The sequence below is a fragment of the Sphaeramia orbicularis genome, chromosome 10 (assembly GCF_902148855.1).
Source record: "Sphaeramia orbicularis chromosome 10, fSphaOr1.1, whole genome shotgun sequence".
Lineage (NCBI taxonomy): Eukaryota > Metazoa > Chordata > Actinopteri > Kurtiformes > Apogonidae > Sphaeramia > Sphaeramia orbicularis.
This window is the reverse complement of record NC_043966.1, coordinates 37,562,624-37,583,819: the sequence shown is the minus strand read 5'-3', so window position 1 is coordinate 37,583,819 and position 21,196 is coordinate 37,562,624. Positions and strand designations below refer to the sequence as shown.

Sequence of the window (21,196 nt, the reverse complement as noted above, 5' to 3'; positions counted from 1 at the left end):
GATACTTGTTTTTACATTCAGTTGTTAATATTTTTACAAAACAAAAAATCTGCATGATCAGTAAATGAAATATAGGAAAATGCCTGATTTTCATAAAAAGAAATGCAAAACTCATAGGATAATATTATAATAAATGGTGATAAATAACTTAAGAAAGGTTAAATAGAGAGAAAAATTAATTTGGGAAGTGATATAAAAGTAGCTGTGGGTCTTTATGGGTTAAAACATAGAAACAACAGCAGAACACTTCACAAGTGCTTTTTCGGACCTCAACACTATGATTAATACCTCAATGTGAATAAGTTGCATCAGTAGCTTTGTTGCGTGCCTATGAAGTAATTTATTTAGCTACATAAAACACAGTGATGGTATACTGTACATCTCTCCTCTAAACGAGTTCATCTATTTCCTGCTGACTGGTAAATAGCCTCATGTGTATCATCAGTAATATTCATAGCTCTACTTTCTAGATGATCATGAATTATTAACTCATAGAAAAGATGAATAGCTCCAAAACGGTGCTTGATACATCTCTGCTGGAAGCCATGTTTTATACAATACAATACAATACAGCACTTTACAGTTCAATATATTTATTCCTTTTTTGTTGCACTGGAGTTGTTTTGTTGCTAAGGTTTAATTTCAAGAATGAGTCATGATCCACCATGAACTCTGGGATGTAGTTCAAATATGTGTATCATCGCCCGGACTGACTTCTAACTGTGAAGACACATATTCTACACTGATTTCCAGCCAAAACGCCAAGCCAAACTGCACAAAGAAAAGTGATTTGTGCAAATATACCCAATATCTGCTCCAAGAAAATCATGGCAGCAGTGCACAGCCTTTTTTTTTTTTTTTTTAAGCAAAGCAGACCTAATTCATTTCGTCTCCAGATGTAACAATTCTGAAATTCCGAATTTAACAGTGAGCGCGTGCTGCATGTCAGCCCAACCTGATCTAACTAGAAAATGAACTGGTTGGGAAATTCATATTTTGTTCACTTTATTGTGCTAAAAAAAAAAAAAGCGCTATCATTCGACAAGCAATAAAATTTAAAAAATGCAAAATATTAAAAGAACACGCCTGGTGTGGTTTTGCCTTGCAAATTTTAAGGGAAGAGAAAGCTGCAGTAGGGAAGAGAATGCATGATAAATGAAAAACAAACCACGTTATATGGTATTGAATGAGAAAACTGCTTAAAACTACTGTCTGCTATTTTCTAAGTGCAAATACATTTTTACAGACTGTGCTATTGATTTCAAGCTTAGATAATTTGTTTATCTCAACAACTGTGACCCCTTTTCTCCATGATATACATCTCACATACAGTGCACAGCAGGCCAACTCGGCTGAAAAACATGGTTTCGATTTCTACCGACCACACATTCTGACTTGGTGAATGTTTGAATTCCTTATATTCATCTGAAAGCATAGTTAACAAGCCATATGGCATAACCTCGAGGTCACGGTTCTCTATACAATCAGCTGCTATGGATGGAATGTACTCCGGCCCCACATGTCCATCTCATCAGTTCGCAAAAGAAAACCACCAGCTCTTTTTTTCTTGTGGCTTTTTCAGAGCTGCTCCTGTCTTTGTCAAGAGGAATTTTTTACTTTTCTCTTTCTTTTTTGTTCAGAGTTACTGAATGCCGTCTGTGTCCTTAGACGGCAAGAGGCCACAAGAATCACAGATGAGGTGAAGGCCGAGAACAGATTTTAGGAGCAGAAGGAGCCGCAGGGACCACTCAGGACTTTTCGCATCGGAAAAACTCTCAAAAAAAAAGTCCTCTCACGTATACTCTCACAGCTTTTCCAGATGATAAGCGTCACATTGTAACGTGTAGATAGAAGATTAGCCCACTTAGCATCGAGAAATCAATCTGCAATGCTGCTCAGCACCTCCTAGTAGATCTTTTCAGCTACTCCACTGCAGCTCTAATGTTCTTTACTCACTCATTTCTGTGTAATCAACAACTTCATAAAGGAGATGCACAGGAAATACTGTCCAAATCGCTAATCACCAAATCCAATTTCTACAATCAATGGCATTGATTCATCAATTAATTCTGCATCTGAAATGCTGCCACTTAGCTTAGCTTTGGGTGCTGGAGGTTTTAGCGGTCAAATGCATTATTGAAAGAGGCTTTTTACCAAGCAGTGGCTGATGCAGAGAGCTTAGGAGGTTGTCAGTCTTGATGTAAAGCTTTATTTGCAAAGCGAGTTAGTGTGAACAGCCTTTTAGTTGTGCGAGGAGGACAGTGACATGTATTTATCTTGCGAGAGAGGAGGAATATCAAATGTGTTGAATAAGGCTTTGCCTTGTCAAGAATATTGATTAAGTGGTTTTGGGTGGTGTCTCCTGCTCCATGTGAGTGTGCCTGTGTATTCGTGGTCAAATGCCTGCAAGTCAAATGCAGCCTTGTGCATGTTTTTTGTTTGCTCCTCGGCCTTCTGGGGAATCAGCAGAAGGCTGTAGATCAGAGAGAAAGAGTAGGAGTAGATATCATAAAAGGAGACTGCTATAGTCAGGAAGATTTTGCTTTGGATGGGTGGGTGGGGTTGCGGGTGGGGGGTGAGGTATACCTTATTTAACATCTAAAAGATCTAAAAGTCATACATTAAAGAAGGAAAATAGCCTAGAAGAAAAAAAAGTCATCCTTTGAAAAGTTAAAGCTTTGCTACTCCCTCGCTCTAGGCCACCTTCAGAGGGCATGAATAGTGTAGGACCTTATGGATTTCTCCACACTGCTCAGCCATGCAGCGCCAACGTGGGATTTGACCCATACATGTCCACTATAAATAGTCACATGGTTGGTTTTCTGGCCCCTCGCAGCTACTGAAAAGACTGGATCTTCTCTTTGAGTTGAGGTGGGCGATCTGGCCAAAAGGTCCCATTGCACTGGTTTTAATCACTATCATGAATTCTGAGTTTTTAAATGTACCGTTGAACACAGACAGAAAACACAAATATTACATCAAAGATACCACCATAGATAGAATTTTAGTATTAGAATAATAAATTCCTGCCTTATTTTGGATACTTATATTAAAGAGTAACTGGCAGTGAACAAACATAATAATAATATTTTCCTTTAGTCACATATTTGAGAGTGACATCCCATTATGCATTTGTCAAATGGTGACAGTCACTCATTTGTCCAGCAACCTTTTGACAGCGCTCAATGTAAAGGCGTGGAATGACAGAATTGGAGGAATATTTGCAGCTTGACATGTCATATCATGGATCTACAGCTCGCATTAGCATTTAAACTCGAGTTCTGTGATGTGACGTACATGTGAACAATGCAACTTGAATATCAGCCGCAGAACGGGGGATGAAAACCCACTTATCAAAGTAAAGCAGTTGTCAAAGAGCAAGTAGACGTCGACAAAGTATAAAGGCTGACAGACACTTTAGCATGATTATTTTGATAATATATAGTATAATAGCTTAGAAAAGTAAAAGTAATATGTGATTAATATGCAGTTAAAAAGTCATGATTGGTCTTATTAGATACCAAGCAAAATTAATATATAAGAAAGGCTACTTTTATTTGTATGTTTTTAGTAGATTTTATATATTTTGCACAGATTGGATGGCACTTTTAACCCTTTATAGTTCACTCATAGAAATGCTCTGAAATTTAACATTTCAACTGTATGTTATATAGAAAATCAAGGTCTATGAAGTGATAATATTTGGTTCCTTACCCATAAGTTCCAAAAAACAAAAAAAACAAAAAAAACCCAAGAAGTATATATAAAAATGTCACCTGTCCACATCCACATTATCCCTTTGAACATCATTCCTTACATTAGTACCATTACTTCATGGTACCTAACAAAGCAGGTACAGTCACTGTTCATGCAGAGGTGGACCTTACAGACCCTGTAGACCACATTGGACCTGAGATTATTGACTCACTGTCCTCACTGTAACTCTTGCTGTAACTGTCCTGTAATATATGCGGAAATTACCAAAAATAATCACTTGCATGGTAAAGGGTTAAATTTCATTGTACTTGTTACAATGACAATAAAAAATATTCTATTCTATTCTATTCTATTCTATTCTATTCTATTCTATTCTATTCCATTCTATTCTATTCTGTTCTATATTAATACAAGTCTAAATAAACAGATGGATCTGGATAATCAAACTGAAAGTAATTAATAAATCTTGTACTAAATGCTACAGGTCAAAAAAAAAAAAAAATAGGCAGTTCCAGGTACAATTCCCATTTTTTTTTGCAATTATTTTTCCTTAATATCAGTGATTCCTTTTTAGAAGACCAAATCTAGCCATCAGCAGCTACTATAGGAGACAAGTTCTGCTGATGCTGATGCTGTTGGAGATAGGTGGACATGTGACCAAAGTGTTCACATATTATTTATCGAAACACATGGGAAGAAGACGAAGCAGCATTGAAGTATTTTTTTTTCCATTCACCAGAGTCACATATTAACCTATACAGCTGTACTGGTGTGGGATGGATCCATATTATTAAGTTCTGACCTGATGCTTGTAAATACAATATGTTTCCATGCTGCTGTTTTTATTGACATTTTTGATTTGGGTATAAAAATCTAAATTGGATCTAATTTGGAAAAGCCTTGCACAAATGTTTTCACTCTTGGGTGAATTGATGAATCGATAGTAGGTGAATGATATAGTTCATAATTGCGAGTTTGCATGTGTGGAACGTTATGGAAACTGCAATATTTGTTTAATTAATAAGGAAACAGTAATACAGAAACAAAGTAGATGGAAACACCATGTGTACGAAGAGGTGAAAAGGCCACGTTATATGATCTGAACCAGCAGTTCGACTTAAGTATAACAGCTAATTCCAGCCTCAGGTTTTTGGAAAAATATCTCTTGGGTTCATCAGCCCCTCAGGTAACTGTTCAGGTAAAAGATAATTACATGAGATGCTATTTAATTATAATGTAATGGTGGTAGTGATGAATAACCAACTGTTGAACACGAATAAACTCACATTTTCGGAAAATTTGGTTAAACTTTACATTATGTTGGGATTAAAACCTGCTTTATTGTTCCGTAAATTGAGACATTGGGTACGGTTACATGATGTTTTTTAAATCCAATTTATTTTTCCAGAAGAAATTAATTCGGAACTAAAGTATTTTCTCTTCTGTTTACATGGAAATGTTAAACCCGAATAAAGGTTTACATGAGAAACGTTTATTCGGTTCTTGCAGCCCTTCTGTTAGCTTTGCTTAGCATAGTCACTGCATTCCCATGGTCACACGTAGAGTTTTTTAAAGGTGATTTGTTGTCTTTTGTAAGTGATTTTCTGCAATCCGAGTCTCCCTAATTATTTCTTTAGATCTGCGACTTACTGCACTCATACAATCTTGGGACTGTTGTGTTGACGGAAGTTGGAAAATCTTTTTGTTGGAAGGGATGCATGCGCTAAACTAGCTTTGCTTTACCGTTTTAGCTTTGCATTAGTTTTTATTTCCCAAGGTTTTATTACTGCAGTAAGTCACATCGCCATGATTTGAGCCTAAATTTATGATCATATTGACCCCACTGGACTAAAGGACTGATTAGGGAGATTTGAATTTCACAAAATCACTCATAAAATACTCGAAATCACCTATAAAAGCCTGGCTACTTCTGACCATAGGAATGAAGTGATTATGTTAAACTAGGCTAAGCTAAGCTAACGGAAGGGCTGCAAGAACAAGGCAGTGCAAACTGATTTGCCCACTTATCGAACTCATTAGTGCATGACAAATTAATTAATAAAAAACAAGTGGTGAACTATTCCTTCAGGGTTTTAGAGGCTGGTAGATCCCATCAGAATAGCCCACTGGAACGCTTTGGGTTGACTAGACTGCATTGCATATTCTTCCGCCAGCGCAGAATGTGTGCGTCATTGTGATGCAACAAGACAACGAGCATGTGCAGAATGCAGGAATAAAGGGTTTACATGTCCGAGGAATAATTTAGTTCGGAATAAAAAATGGATTAAACCAGTGACTTTATTCGGGTTTAAATTTAATCCGAACTATTCTTTTTCAACTGGAATAAGGTGTTTACATGGACATCTGAAATAGGATCTAACCTTTAATCAGATTAAACCAGGAATAAAAGTTGTCATGTAAACACACAGATTGTTTATCCCTGTGACAATTATCAAGAGTTCTCCCCTCATGTTTACTTTCAAGTGAACACACTCACACCTTTTCCACCACTTTTCCATCATGCTTCCGTAAAATTCACACCTATGGAACCTACAGTATGTGACTTGTTTGGAACATTCAGTCCATGCATTAACCTTGAGCGCCGCTAATGAAGGCTACACATACAGGAGGCTGAAATGTAAAGAGATGGCAACATAAAGCAGAGAAAGGCCTCGGATAGGGTTTACACAACACTGTCTTTACTGGCCTTTTCTCTTTTTCTATGGTGCGTGGGTGCTCAAGTGTGTTGTTTGTCAGTTAGTGTGAATGCTATAAGTGCGTGTGGGCGCAAGGGCACTATCTGTGAGTCTGTCAGTGTCTGATTGTCCGTGTGTGTCTCTTATATGTGTCTTTGTTTCATGTCAGGGATGCTGTATTTATGATGTGGTCAGGTTTGTTTGTCATTTTGTTGGAGTGTGTGTGTGGATTTACACTGCAGAATGTGTTCTGCTGGTAAACTCAGATTTCAGGCTTGGTCAGCTATGAAAGCACAACTACGTGACGAGAGTGCTACCGCCCACAGACAGCTAGCCCTTATCCACTAATTAAAAACCTCTATCACTCCATGTCTCACTTGGCAATCTCTCTATCTTTCAATTCTTCCTGGTTTCACTGTGAAATCTCTCCATCTCTCATTATCTATCCATCACTCTCTTTATCCCGGCTCTCTGTTCATCCCTCTTTTCCTGCTCTCGTCATGTGCAGAGGGCTCCCGGTGGGCGTTGTATTGTTTTGTTGTGTTTTTGGAGGTTTAGGTATAACAGGGTCTTGTGGGTCCTCCAGGGGCTCTCATCTGAGGTGTCCCTGTCTTACGCCTGAGGAGTCATGCTGGTGCTAACGAATGGAACAGATAGCTTTTTAAGCCCTATCCTCCAGTCTCCTCCTCACACACACACACACAAACACACACATATACACACACACACATATCTTTCCGACAGCGCACTGTTTACTCCCATAGGACCTGTAGCCTGGATCTGCATTTGCAGCTACAGACTACGCCTCGATTCCTTTGGATGATTAAGCCATTGTAATAGCAGACAAAATGAAAACCTGCATACAACACCGGGATTGTCATGACTTCACTTCAGAGCATCTGTAACGACAAATTTTATGCTTTGGCATGAATATACTCTCAAGGTTTCTCATCGTCATTCCCGGGGCATGCGGGCCCTGTTTAGCGAGTGAGATTAGCTTGTCACTGTGTAAACAATCTTTGTGGAAATGTGTAAAAGGCCAGAGCTAACAAAGAAAGTAGCTCCCTACTCGCTAGGGGTCTCCAGACTGTTATGAAAATAAGACCCTCTCTGCATGGCGGAAATGTATTTGTAATCCTGGAACTATACTGTATCAATAATCTGAGAAGCTAATATTGTTGGATGGCACTCCGCTCTCCCCATCCTCCTTGTTTATTTACCAATGTGAAACTCAATTTCTCTGCCTCTGCCTGGGCCCAATCCTCTCTGCTTCTCTCGTTTTCCATTTTGCATGCTCTGTCTCTCTGTTCGTTTAGATTTCAGCATATTTATTCGAGATTGGTATGTGTAAATCCATTTGGACCTGTCCTCATGGTCCATGCCTGTATATATGACGATCGCCGCAGTGCTGTTTGTGCTACTGTTTTTTCATCGCCAGACATTTTAGGGACCCCACCCCTCTGGAGAAGAATTGGAATATAAATCCTGTTTAAAAGCAACTGTGTATGTGAGCCTCTATCACTTCTCTAAGCAGATTTGCAAAAACAGCCCACTGGTGAATGGCTGCACTGTTGTTGAGTAAATGGATGGATAGGAGAGGATCAAGTGGGTGAAGGGTCCCATTAGGCATTATTGCAACTGTGTAGCCATGGATTATCACTCCTGTGTGGTTGTATGTGTGCATAAATATGTATGTGTGAAAGAATGAAAAACAGCCAAGTGATAAAAGGCAGAAAGAAATGGGTTAGCGTGGATGAAGGAGGGAGGGGTGGTTAACAGCGTAATGCGATGCATGTGTTTCACTCAGTGTTGTCACTTTGTATTAATTTTCAACTGAGCGGTGAGGAGTTCATTACATGCTGATGAATTATAGATTAGAATTAAATTTGAAATAAAATCACACAATAACATATACATGCATTTTCCCTGCATACGATGTCTCGCAGTTAATCCACTTAGAGGGGAAACAGTGTCACGTGATATGCATCTTCCTTACAGACCTGTTTTCTCTTTCTTTTCTTTTCTTTTTTTTTTTTTTTTACTTTGTTCAAATTTCCAACAGGAGTCTATCAATAAATTAGTATTCCACTCAGTAGCTTCACTAAGGGATCCCTCACTGAACCACAGACCCGTGCTCTCTGCACATACATGAAAAAATCATGATGAGGGAGATGATACACATCATGAAGTAGAAGTTCTGGTATTAAAAATTTGCTCTAGCATAAAGCTAATTACTCCAACATCCTTAGACCTTTCAGGATCGTCCTTGTGTGTCTTCTATAAATAGTAAACCGTAGCATGGCTTTGGTGCCTGCTCAGCCTCAAGGTGGTTGTTCCTCACTTGCAAATCCAGGCTGGTGTTGTGCTCAGGTGGCGCATGCTGGTTTGTCCTACAGATTGCCCATGTGTCTTGTTTGAAGTGAGCTTGGCTCTAGGAAACAACCTCCAGGTTTTGACATCAAAACCAAGAATCAAACCCCCTAATGGGCACCCCACTGTGGGCTAGAATTAGCGGGAGTAACCCCCGCCAGCAGGCTTACTTCTCTAAATGCGCAGGCCTCTGAGGACGAGAAGTGGATGAGGGTAGAAAGCGTGTAAGGTAGGTGAGGAAGAGCAAGCATGAGAGGGAAGAAGAGAAGAGAGGGCAAGATGGTGAAAGCAGAGTGAAAGAGGCGAGAGATTTAACAAAAAGAGAGCCATGCTCGAACAGGAGCCAGATAGTATTTTAGTTTGCAAATGTCAATATGCAAGCAGCAGTAATGCCTTAAGCAGTGAGGATGCTCACCAGACTGAGGGTTTGCGTGCATGTGTGTCTGATGCGTTTGTGCACATATGAGGGTATGTGAGATGGTGCCTTTGCGCCGGATTGCATGCTTTCATTCTTGCGTGTAAGTGTGTGACAGACATGAAACAGGACAGAGAGCCTCTGTAGAGACAGACAGCAGCCAGTGCCTGCAGCAAGCTCGGAGCTCACAGGGTAATGTATACTCGTTCCTCGCCGTACCAGAGAGAAGGTGACACCAGTCAATCCCATTCTGACAGGGCAGCTGAGATAATAGTGAGCTTTGATTCCTTGCAATAACTCCTGCCAATCAAAATGAAAGGCATCTTGATTGCAAGGAACCACTGGTGTACGTGGGTATAGGTGCGTGTGCGAGTTTGTGAGCATAGCATGTATGATATTACTAAGATAATTACACTCATAACGTGGTCATGTATTTTATAGGTATTAATGTGCTTTGTGTAATCTCAAAACAAAGGAGATGAATGGAAGACGAGCTCTTGCAGATCATATGCACTATGATAATGTCTGGTGCAGGCGTGCAGGGAAGATGAATGTGTAAATGACTTGGCCCATTTTTTGACTGTTTGCTGTCAGGGGTGAGCAGTTGGCCTTATCTATGGGTGCACGTCTGTCCATGCAAACTGGGGTGGTGGGGGGGGTTAGCACGAGGCCAGGGGAAGGAGTCTTTCAGGTGGAATAAAAGCATTACTGCAGTGGTAGAAAGGTCAGCTGTAAACTTGTATCAGACTAGTGGTGATCACCCTGCGCTGCAGATCTCTGAGGTATTGAGCAGGCACGCTCTAATGGCTTTGATATATGGACTACAGGACTCCCTGAAGAGGTCAATACCATAGCACTTTGTCTCTATGAGCAATGACCCTCTCAAGCTCCATTTAGAAGCTTTATATCTGCAGGAAATAGGCTGGAAAGGCCTCAGGCAGGGCACGGCAAAAGAGAACTAATGTGAATGAAGTATTTTCTAATCACTTCTTCTGTGCTCTAATCGTTGTCACAATCAATCATTAGTTATGGTGGTATAAGCATATTGCGTTATCAGAAGATTCTGATGTGCTTGAGAGAGGAACAAGTGAATCTGAGCTGAATAGAGCCAATAGAGCTGATTTGTCATTATTCAGTTTGGGAGGGCAGCGACGTTGTACAGACTGGTGTCTAATCGAGTTTCATCACCACTTCAGGATCCGGTGACACATAGTTTTACCGAGAATGACAGAATCTGGGCTCAAGTTTGTTGATATATCTGCAACTTGTCAATGGTGGTCTGTACGACAGAGATAAAGCCTTCAATAGATGGGAAAAATATAGAAAACACTTGTGACAGAACGGAGAAATGCTCTTGATTTTGGCCAATTTCTCTTCAAACGCACTTGGACATAATGGCCATCGTCGCAGTCCCTTCTGACTGTATTGATTTGGAACTAACCTTTGGTGTGAAATATGAAAGCAGCCAAATACTGTTTATGAATGTCTGCTGTAATTGGAATGAGCAGATGTTGCACTATTGTTCTGCTGTGTTCAATAACGGACTTCTTGCGCTATTTTTCTCCTCTACCCCATCTCTTCAATCCCTTGTTTCCTTTCATTTTCCTCCACCGACCCATCCATCCTTCTTCCTCCCCCGCTGTCCTTTCCCTCCTTCCCTTTCCCTTTGTACTTTTTCACCTTCGCCTTCATCTCCTTCGCCTCCCCTTTCCTTTCAGACTTTGTGCTCTGTGCCGAGGCTGTGCTGAGTGACTAAGCGGAGCCCTACAAGCCATGGAGGAGATGGACAGTAAACCCTACCAGCCGTTGTCGAAAGGCCGCCATGAAATGGAGATGTCCTACACCAGCTCATCTGACGAGAGTGAGGACGGCCGCGCCCATCACCGATCCTACACTTCACGTGAAACCCTGCCTGATTACACCCATGAGCTGCGCCTCACCCTCGGTTCACACCGGGAGAGACAGAGCAACTACAGCCAGCCCCAGCCAGGTAGAACACAGCAAACCGGATTCACTTAGCAAAGCTTCTACGAGCATATGGAGCCGCCAGCCCGAGGGTTCTGCTGCATTTAGTGCACAGTCTGGACATAGCAGGGTTGGAGAAGTTAGTTTTAATATGTAATTGGTTATAGATTAAGTGTAGCTATTTCAATTAGTTCGCCAAAGTAATGTAAGTTCTAAATTTTGATAACTACATTGAGCAGTAAAGTGGAAAAGTCCTAAAAATATAGATTTATTCCAACACTGTACAGTAAAATTAGAACCGCTTTCCTCATTTCCAAGAGAAATTGTTGTTAAATTTCCAGTATTGACAGATGTTATGGTCAGATGACACAGTCACCCACCTTAGCATAGTTAGTTATATATGTGTCAGTGGCAGATCCAGAAAAAATGGAAAGGGGGGTGTGGGGTCCAGGGTCAGAGATGGGGACTCAAGTGGACAAAGCAAAACAAAATTAACATTATAAATGCTTCAAATTACATACAACTGTATTTCTTTTATTATCATACATTAATAAAAGGAATATAATTCAGCCTCACTAAGTTGACCACTTTTGGAACCAAAGCAAAGAGTTTAACTTTAACCCTATAACGCCAATTGTATCATATACGATACATGGGTTTTGATGCTTTTTACATGATCAGTGTGATATTTTTTTTCTTGAAGAACCTGATGTATACAATTAGATACATGCAATACATGGATAATCCACCAGGGGGGAGGAATTTGTTCACCAGAGGCCTTTCCAGCGACACTACATGATTGTTAGGAGGCCAAACTTAGCCAATTTTGAAAAGGATTTACCAATTTGTTAGACATGTTTGTGTTATATTATGTTTTTGTTTGTTCAAAAATAATCATATTTGAGCATTGAGACCCGATGTATTGAATATGATACAAAATGGAAACTCATACATGGAAATTGATATTTGAAAAACATTTTTTTTGGTTGCTCAGAAGGACCAATAAAGGCTCTGGTTTCAAAGAACTGGAATTTTCTGTCAATGATTGAATGGTTCAGGCTTTACAGGGTTAATAAGGTTGACCTCAGTTTTGACATTGAATTCCATTACATTCCAGATAATTTAACCTTAGTAACAACAGGATACAGTGTAGGCGTAGGCCTATGTTAAACAACTTTGTGTGATTCACTCAATCACTGGCTGTGTTCCGCGGTGACGCCAAGATATTTAGTATTCAGGCCGGGGGGTAAATCCATTGCGTACTTTAACCAGAAATAATACATGTGGATTTAATGCTTTTGTAAGTACCAGCGTATTGATTAGTAACTGTAATTCAAATACCTGTTTCCCAGTATCTCTAACTCATTACAATTAAAACTAAATTTACCAGTCAGATGACTTGGATTGGAAACAAATGCTCCGTACCATTACAGTACACTTAAATACAGGTCATGGAAACAAGAATGTTTACTGGAGAATCATTTCCTGTTTGAGTTTCCACTTTGTTTATAGGAGATGAGACCATTCTGTACAAAGGGAGAGGTGAACGTGATTTCTGAACATTTTTGACTGATTCTTTCAACAGAAGTCACACTAGTAATGACTGTATCCATTTTTCAAAAGCCACGTCCTCTGAATGTTCTGACATTAAAATGACATTTCTCAGACACACAGATCAGCAGAAAACTAACTTTGGCTTCAGGCTGGTGTCTGCCTCGGCAACAAACCTTCACAAGATCTTACAACACAAATCTCATCTGGCATAGGTGTGAATGAGTGGCAGCGTAATATAAAAGCAGGTAATAATTATGTTAAAATAAAGTTAGTTACCCATAAAAAAGGCCAATTGATATCAATGCATTATTAATTTAATTTAATGTTATTTGGACCTTATTAATCTACTTTCATCCGTCGAATATTGTGAATGTTCCTCGTCTTATTGGAGATATTTGATATATTCCTGTGTTTTCTATCAAACTGAAAATTAATTGAACCGAGAAAGAAATTAGTTAAATGTTAAATGAGAAAATTAATGAAGTAAGCAGTGCTACCTATCATATTTGATGACAGTAATAAGTTTTTGCTGAACAGAGAGAAGAGCGACTACTTTGAAGGACAGAAGAACTGCTTGATGTTGAGTCATGCTAAACTTTTCTGTCCCAGATAAGATAAAAACTGTAAAATGATGGTGTCTGACTCAGGACGAGAGGAGTATGAGACACAACACGTCTGGCACTAGAGAGAAGTCAAGGTAATGTCAGACTATATTGTTAAAAGGTAACAGCTACACTTTTCATGGATAATCGACCGGAAACAATATATGCTCATTTGTATTGGTTTGTCTTCATGTGGACCTTAATGTTGCTGGATAGACTGAAGACACACTGATGTTATTTCAATCAGAGATGGTTCATAGATAAGACAGTCCACTGAAGGGTCACTTCCTGTTTCCGTGGCCCGCCCCTTTTGGAAACTAGGGGTAGATTTCATCCCATTCATTCCAGTTGGAGAAGTGAACATCTACATCAGAACTATTCACCTATATTTTCCCTTGAGCCAAACTGTCAGAACGCTGTGGCCTGTGGTCGCACTGATCCAATATTAGGATCGGATATTGGCCCCGGTATCAACATTTTAGCTGAATCAGGGAGCGGTAAAAGCAACCAATCTGCAAGACTGATTCTTCCTTTTTAAATTTTTGCGACATGGGCTACATGCATCCTGAACATAATTCTAAAAGTAGTGGTTTATATAGCTGTGTAGATAAAGCTGTGAGAAAGTGAAAGTGAGATCCCCTCACCTTATCACTCACTACCTGCTGCCCCCTGAAAACAAATTTCTGACCGGATTGAGGTCCATGGGGGGGGGTGATTTATACTGTTGTCATGTGCAACAGTAGTTGTTGATGCGCACACAACAATGTCACTCGTGACCCCCCCATGAGCTTGTGCATTAAATTTTAACATAGCACTTACCTTTAGTCACAGTAACTGCTGGCTTTTAGTGCAAGTAGGAAAAGTAAACATAACATTTAAAACAATATATAACCATCAATATTGTTTTCTTCTCTATCCAATTAAAAAACACACATTGGCCATTTTTATAAAAAGTCCAAAAACATTATGTTTCTTCTTCACAGAGCAGATGTCATAACAAATTAGGCACATGGGATCGCCATCTGCATTTTTGTATGTACATGCTTCTCAGTCCAGTTGTTAAATTTTCTGTTTTCACTGTCATCTTTGCATCTCTTTAATATTGAAGCCGGTCTCTCTGACCTTCCGTAAACAGTGGCAGAGCTGCAAAATTAAACAGTGTCACAAATGTTGTATGTACTGTTTAGCATGTGTTAAACTATTTATTTACTATTTTTGGGTAGAGCCTGTTGAATAACTCTGATCTACATGATCATGTTAAGATGGCTCGCATTTCTTACATATGAAGTGTGCCGTTGCAAACGAATTGGTTCGGTATCTTCTTCTTCACCATTATTACACAGGGTCTTTGGTTAAATATACCTTCCTCACTCGTCTTTTCTTTTCTGCCCTCCAGTCGACAGGATACAATCCTTTAGTTGAGTGCGTGAACACATTCAAAGGATGTCTGGTTTGGACCGACACAGACAGGCACGTTTCTCATTATCACACTGCAGTCTTTTGATGCGGTGGTCGTCAATATTTGTATATGGATTAGCAAATTGCAACATGCTAATGGAAACTATTTTATTAGAATAAAAAATTAACATAATAAAGTAGCCAGCTGGACTTTAATGACTGTTTGGCCAGCAGCCGGCATGTGTGAAAAGCCCATTTACCCGTTGGGCATTGATGAGCATATACATATACACCTGCAGAGATATGAACACTGGTGAATGGTGGCACACATACAGGCACACACATGCTCACTTTGCACGCACACACAGAGGTCTTTAAAAGGGCCTATGTGAATTACCTATTACAGCCCACAATGAGCCAGAAGGACAGTCGGAGGCAGCCAATTACCTCTTCTCCACGGAGGTGATATTTCTCTCCCACAGCTAAACTAGGTCAACCCCAAACCTCTCTGGCCTCACCTGGGGTGGAACACCACCCTTCATTACACGCACACTCACTGATACAGACACGGGCGGACATAGGCACACACAGAGACGCACGTTGACACATACACACCGAAAAATTCTTCCCTGCCGGTGACAGGAGGAGAAATGGGCCAGTGCGTGCTGTGATGGATGGCCTTTATGCAGGTCATGTGTGGTGTTAAGAGAGAAGCTGCACCTCATCAGGAGTGTGCCGCTGTGCAGGGTTCATAGTGATCAATAGATACTCCTTCTGCTGCCCCAACCTCCTGCTACTCCGCGAGGCCTTACCCACCATGCTAACAAGCAACATTAGCCATTCGTAAGAGTTACAACTGCTGACAAGCGAGCCACTCCAGGGATTTCATGGTTTGAATGCCACCTGCGATGGATTTTGTCATATCGTTCTCGTATACACAACCCATCGGTGGCCATTAGTCATTATCATGTTCTTTCGACGTCTCTCCGAACAATGTGGTATCAAGGAGCTCTCGCCGTTATCAACAGTTACTCAGCTTTTCTGTTTCCATAACAAACAATATCCCCTGCCACGAGTGTCATATGGTATGGTGCGAAAGACCCCCAGAGCAGCTTTTCAAATGTCAATGGCAGCCTGTTCTACGAAGCACATCTGTTCATCTTTGGGCAACAGAGTTATATATAGTATACCCTACCTAAGTAACCAACTGTTAAGGGGGGACATTGCCTCTAGTGATGTTTTTAATGGATTACAGTGTTCCTGACAAAGATCAGCCAATTCGTTTCTCTGCCAATTCCCCACCCATTTCTTCATATTTTACCTTCCCCCCCCCCCCCCCCACACACACACACACACACACACACCTTTTACCCCCTCTGTCTTGCACTCTCACTTCTACCTTTCCTTCTCTTAAAACAGGGGTGTCCAAACTTTTTTTCAAGAGGGCCAGATCTGATAATGTGGACATTGCCAGGGGCCAGTGGTCCCTTCAGACATTTTTTAAACAGTAAAAATTACATATACAGGGTGGGGAAGCAAAATTTACAATGAACATTTAGTTGTTTTTTTCTCAGCAGGCGCTACGTCAATTGTTTTGAAACCAAACATATATTGATGTCATAATCATACCTAACACTAGTATCCATACCTTTTCACAAACTTTTACCCATATGAGTAATCAGGAAAGCAAACGTCAAAGAGTGTGTGATTTGCTGAATGCACTCGTCACACCAAAGGAGATTTCAAAAATAGTTGGAGTGTCCATAAAGACTGTTTATAATGGAAAGAAGAGAATGACTATGAGCAAAACTATTACGAGAAAGTCTGGAAGTGGAGGAAGCAACAAAAAACGTACCAAAGCTTTTATTAAAGCTCTCAAATCCAAAATCCTAAAGGATCCAACCAAATCCATGAGAAAAATGGCAATTGAACTTGAGGTAGACAACAAGACCGTTAGAAATGCAGTAAAATATGATTTGAAGATTTAAATTCTCATGACTTTCAATAAACTAATTGGTCATACACTGTCTTGCAATCCCTGCCTCAAAATATTGTAAATTTTGCTTCCCCACCCTGTAAATGCGCTGTTCTACAACCATTTTATTTTCATTGTCACAATATCATTTTTTTAAATGGCAGTGTAACCAAATCTAAGCCACTCAGGTGTGACCAAATTAAAAAAAACAAAAAAAACAAAAAACAATTCTGCCTTCCTTTCACATCTGGAGTCAGATAACATAGAACAAACTGTAGAGAGTATCTTAAACTTCCAAGTTGATACAAATCTTAACCCCACATTCATTTTAAACATGACTTATATGAGTAATCATTACTCATATATTACACAGTAATGCAAAGTCTGTTAAAGTTTAAGATGAAAACATATGACTCTTACTCTTGTCTTTCACAAAATCATTCAGAAAGTAATATTTTGTGTCACATCTACAAGTACATAACACCAGCAGTTAGAGGCAACTAACCTGGCAACTTGGTAGCCTGCCTTGGTGGCGAATTCATTGAACTCCCAGGTTCACATGAAGAGTCACTGTTGTGAGTTTAAAGCAGCTTGAATTTGCTTCACTTTTTCGGAGCGCTCACTCCCTGCTAGCTTGTCGTATGCGTTAGCATGTTTTGTCTGCTAGTGTCTCTTTACATTGAATTCCTTAAACAAGGCAACAGTCTCTTGACAAATTAGGCAAACATAATTGCCTCGATTTTCAGTGAAAAAAAAAATTGTAATTCCCATCTCTCCTGGAAGCGGCGGCCCTCACTGTCAAGTTTTGTTTTTTTATTTACAGCCGCCATGGTTTGAAATTAGCGAAAAAGGATCACGGCGAGGTCACAGACCAGATAGAGTTAGAGTGGTGCTGCCACCATGAGGTGAAAGGAGAAACTGCATTTTGAACCTTTTATGATTCATGTACTCGGTTCAACAGTCCAAGCGGGCCATAAATAATATAATATAAAACCCAAGCTGTGGGCCGTATAAAATCTGACCGCGGGCCGTGATTGGCCCCCGGGCTGGACTTTGGACATGCCTGTCTTAAAACCTCATTGTGTTTATTATTTCCCCCAATATCACCAACTGTCCATTAAATGCCTCTATATGAATAATATTTACTATATATATCAGGTAGATTGATACTACACAACACGCGTTCACGGCTGTATGCTAAGTGTTATGATCCTGTGTGCAGAACAGAGTCTAAACTAATTTGTTTGGCTTATTAAGTCAGTGTGATTCACAGTGTTTGTAATGTTTACAAAAACCAAAAGTGCATTCAACTATATGTGTGTAAATTATTCAGCAGAAATAATGAATGAATAATGAATTTGAACATGTCGCTAAACATTGTAGATTTCCAGATGTGCTGCTGAAAATGGTTTGTGTTTTTGTTTGCAAGAGCACTGTCCTGCTGAAAGGGGGTTTTAACTGCTGCAATTTAGGAGACTGTTTGCTGTAAATTGAATGCATTCTAAATTCATGTTTTATCTGGCAAACAAGCAGGGAGGATTGGAGTTCTGAACAGAATTTGGATTGTTTTATCTTACTGACATAATGTATACTGGCTTCATTCTGAGGTTCCTGTAGATATAAAGATGAACTACTGCGAGAAACTATAATTGCAAAATGTAACATCTGAAACAAACAAAAAAAATGTTAGTTAATTATCATATTATGTTTATTAAATGTAGAACTTTTCTTTAAAAATTCATGCTTGTTTGTTTATACAAAGTTTGTTTTGGAGTCTATGTCCTGCAGGAAGGTGATTGTTTGTTATCTTATCTTATTTACATCCATGAAGGCCATGCATTAGTTTCTATAAAACATGGGTCAGTTTTTTTCCAGGAGAGTCTGTATTGCTCCACTTCTGAGCTATTCAGTGTCTTGTTCTGCTGCTGCTCTACACTGGTAGCATAGTCTGAACTTAAAAACGGAAATGCTAACGTCTACAAATAAATAGATCACAGTTACAACACAGACTTCATGTATGCACACAAATATTACATATGTAAGATAATATAATACAGATTCCAGCTTTTGTCAGCTCAGTCCATTTTAGCAGTTAATATATTTACCATCCTTTCACTCTGGTATCATTATTTGTTTTATATTCATATACACTCCTGATCAAAATTTTTAGACCAGTTGAAAAATTGCAAGGATTCACATTATGCACTGTTGGATCTTAACCCTCTGGTATCCCGTCCAGCAAGGCCCTTACTAAGCACCAAGTGTGCCTTTTTGGCACAAATGTGGAATAATGTCAAAAAAATTTTCATACAGTTTGTTTTTAATTCTTTTATGCTTTTTTCTATTTCATCAACTTGAGCCGTAAATAAAATACCAAATACTCAATAATTGTCATATTTTTTAACCCTTTAAATGCCATGTTTGTAATGTAAACAAATAATTTTTTTGGATGCAAAAAACACATAAAAATATTTTTTTTTCAATATACTACATAAAAAGTGGACCACATATTATTTGATTTTTTCATCCTGGCATATGTCAGTGATTAACTCCAACATCGGTTAATTTGCATTATTATTTTTGGTGCTAGGTCAGATGTTCAAAAATACTAGCATCTGTCACCAAGTGTGCCAAAAAGGCACACCTATAAATCAAACTATTAAATATTATATATTGCATTTATTTTTCTGCTCTAATTTGATTTTATTTTTGTAAATCAAGGTCAGCCCTAATCATACAGATCAAATGGAAGAAATAGTGCATTTTAGGCACACTTGGGAGACAGATGTTAGTCTTGTAATTTTCTTTTGTTTACAATGTGCAAATTTTAGTTGGTGGCCAGAATTTTAAAGATCATGAAAAAATGAACAACTTTTGAATTTTGAATCTTGTTGATCACTTCAAAAATTTATTTCAGTATGCTTGATTATTATTACCTCTGCTGAGGAACGGCGGAGGTTATGTTTTGATCAGGGTTTGTCTTTTTGTTTGTTAGCAAGATAACTCAAAAAGTTATGGATGGATTTGGATGACATTTTCAATAAATGTTGATACTGGCACAAGGAACCAATGATTAAATTTTGGTAGTGATTGGGGAGAGGGGGACAGGACTGATCTGCTTTGATGGAGGTATGCGCTACTTTTCTAGTTTAATATGTCTTGAGACCTTGACCTCTGAGACCTTGGTCTGTTAAATCAAGTCATTGAATAAATGTAAATTAAAATGAGGTTTTTCAGTTTCTGCATAATGTAAAATGAATGGAGTTTAAGTAAAACAACAGCACATGCTATGCTTAAAGGAATCTGGGATATGACAGAGGACTAACATGAATACACCGTGGAGTTCCAAAACCTTAGATGTACAAAGGCTCGGAACAGAAGAAATGTAAAGCCAGAATTACAGTTCATTACAATTCGTCAGAAAGAAAACATCGTCTATGATAAGCATCGGTTTCGTGTTGCTCAAATGTAACACTAACCTTACATTGGTGATCTGGTGAATGTTAAGGAATAAAAAAGCCCAATTTAAAAGTGAAATTGATAAAATCCTGAAATTTTTTTATTGATATTCCCGAGCCCCTGTGACATATGACAAAAAAAAAAAAAAAAAAACCCAAAAACTCTGGCCTCTTCAATTGGTAGGATTATGGCTAACTTCTTATCTTATTACATCCAGGCCACCATTGTGAACCAGACCTATTTTTGCTTATGACAAATACTTTCAATGTTGGTCCAAGGTAGCATAAAAACAATACCCTGCTGTTCTTTGTGTCGCACAAATGTGCAGATGGTGACAAAACATATTGGCAGGAAATGGAAAGTGTAAAAAATATATTTCCCCTCTAATCACCTGCTCATTTGTTTCAAAACAAAACGGTGCTTTATATTTTCTGTTTTGTCAACCCAAGTCCGTAACAGTGGGAAAATAGGCTATTTGCTCTCGAATTGCCCTCTTGCAGCCAATTTGAGCTAAACAGTAGTAGGTGGTGGTGACCAATCTTGCTCCACTTTAATTCCAGCAGAACAGTGTGTGAGCCACAGCTGGTCTTGACCCCATCAAACTGGCACAGCAGGACACATCACTGGTCAATGGAGTGGTCAACAGGACCGCGGTTTTTATTGAAATGCTGTGGTTCATGTTCGGAGGACCTGACCCAACACACATATTAACTGCACTAAGTGAGCAGGAGAGGAAGTCTTCCTTTCCTTTGTGCTCAACTCCATATAGTACCCGCTTGCAGTGTTATCTGTATAGATTTCAATTTATGTCTTGATTTTTTTTTTCTTCCAAATTACATCACTTCTATCACTTCTGCTTATACATTCTGAACTCGGATGGTGGAAGAAAATTTACTCAACTGTCTCTACAGGAAAAAAAGGAGGGCTCAATTGAATTGAATTGAATTGAAGTGTAACCAGAGGACTAACACAGTATATCTGATGTTCTCAGATAACAGGTTGATGCTTGGGATTGGAGGGCGTTCTAATACCTGAAAGCATATGA

The 21,196-nt window shown here is 39.2% G+C and overlaps 1 protein-coding gene across 1 annotated transcript in view; it reads left to right on the top strand.

Annotated features, from left to right (window-relative positions):
• The window catches only part of tenm1 (teneurin transmembrane protein 1), a 269,383-nt gene that overhangs the window by 10,448 nt on the left and 237,739 nt on the right, over positions 1–21,196 (top strand). Inside the window, exon 2 of the mRNA XM_030145470.1 lies at positions 10,917–11,188. Coding sequence (XP_030001330.1) covers positions 10,972–11,188 — 217 coding nt within the window. The 5' untranslated portion in view covers positions 10,917–10,971. The remainder of the gene's footprint in view (positions 1–10,916; positions 11,189–21,196) is intronic.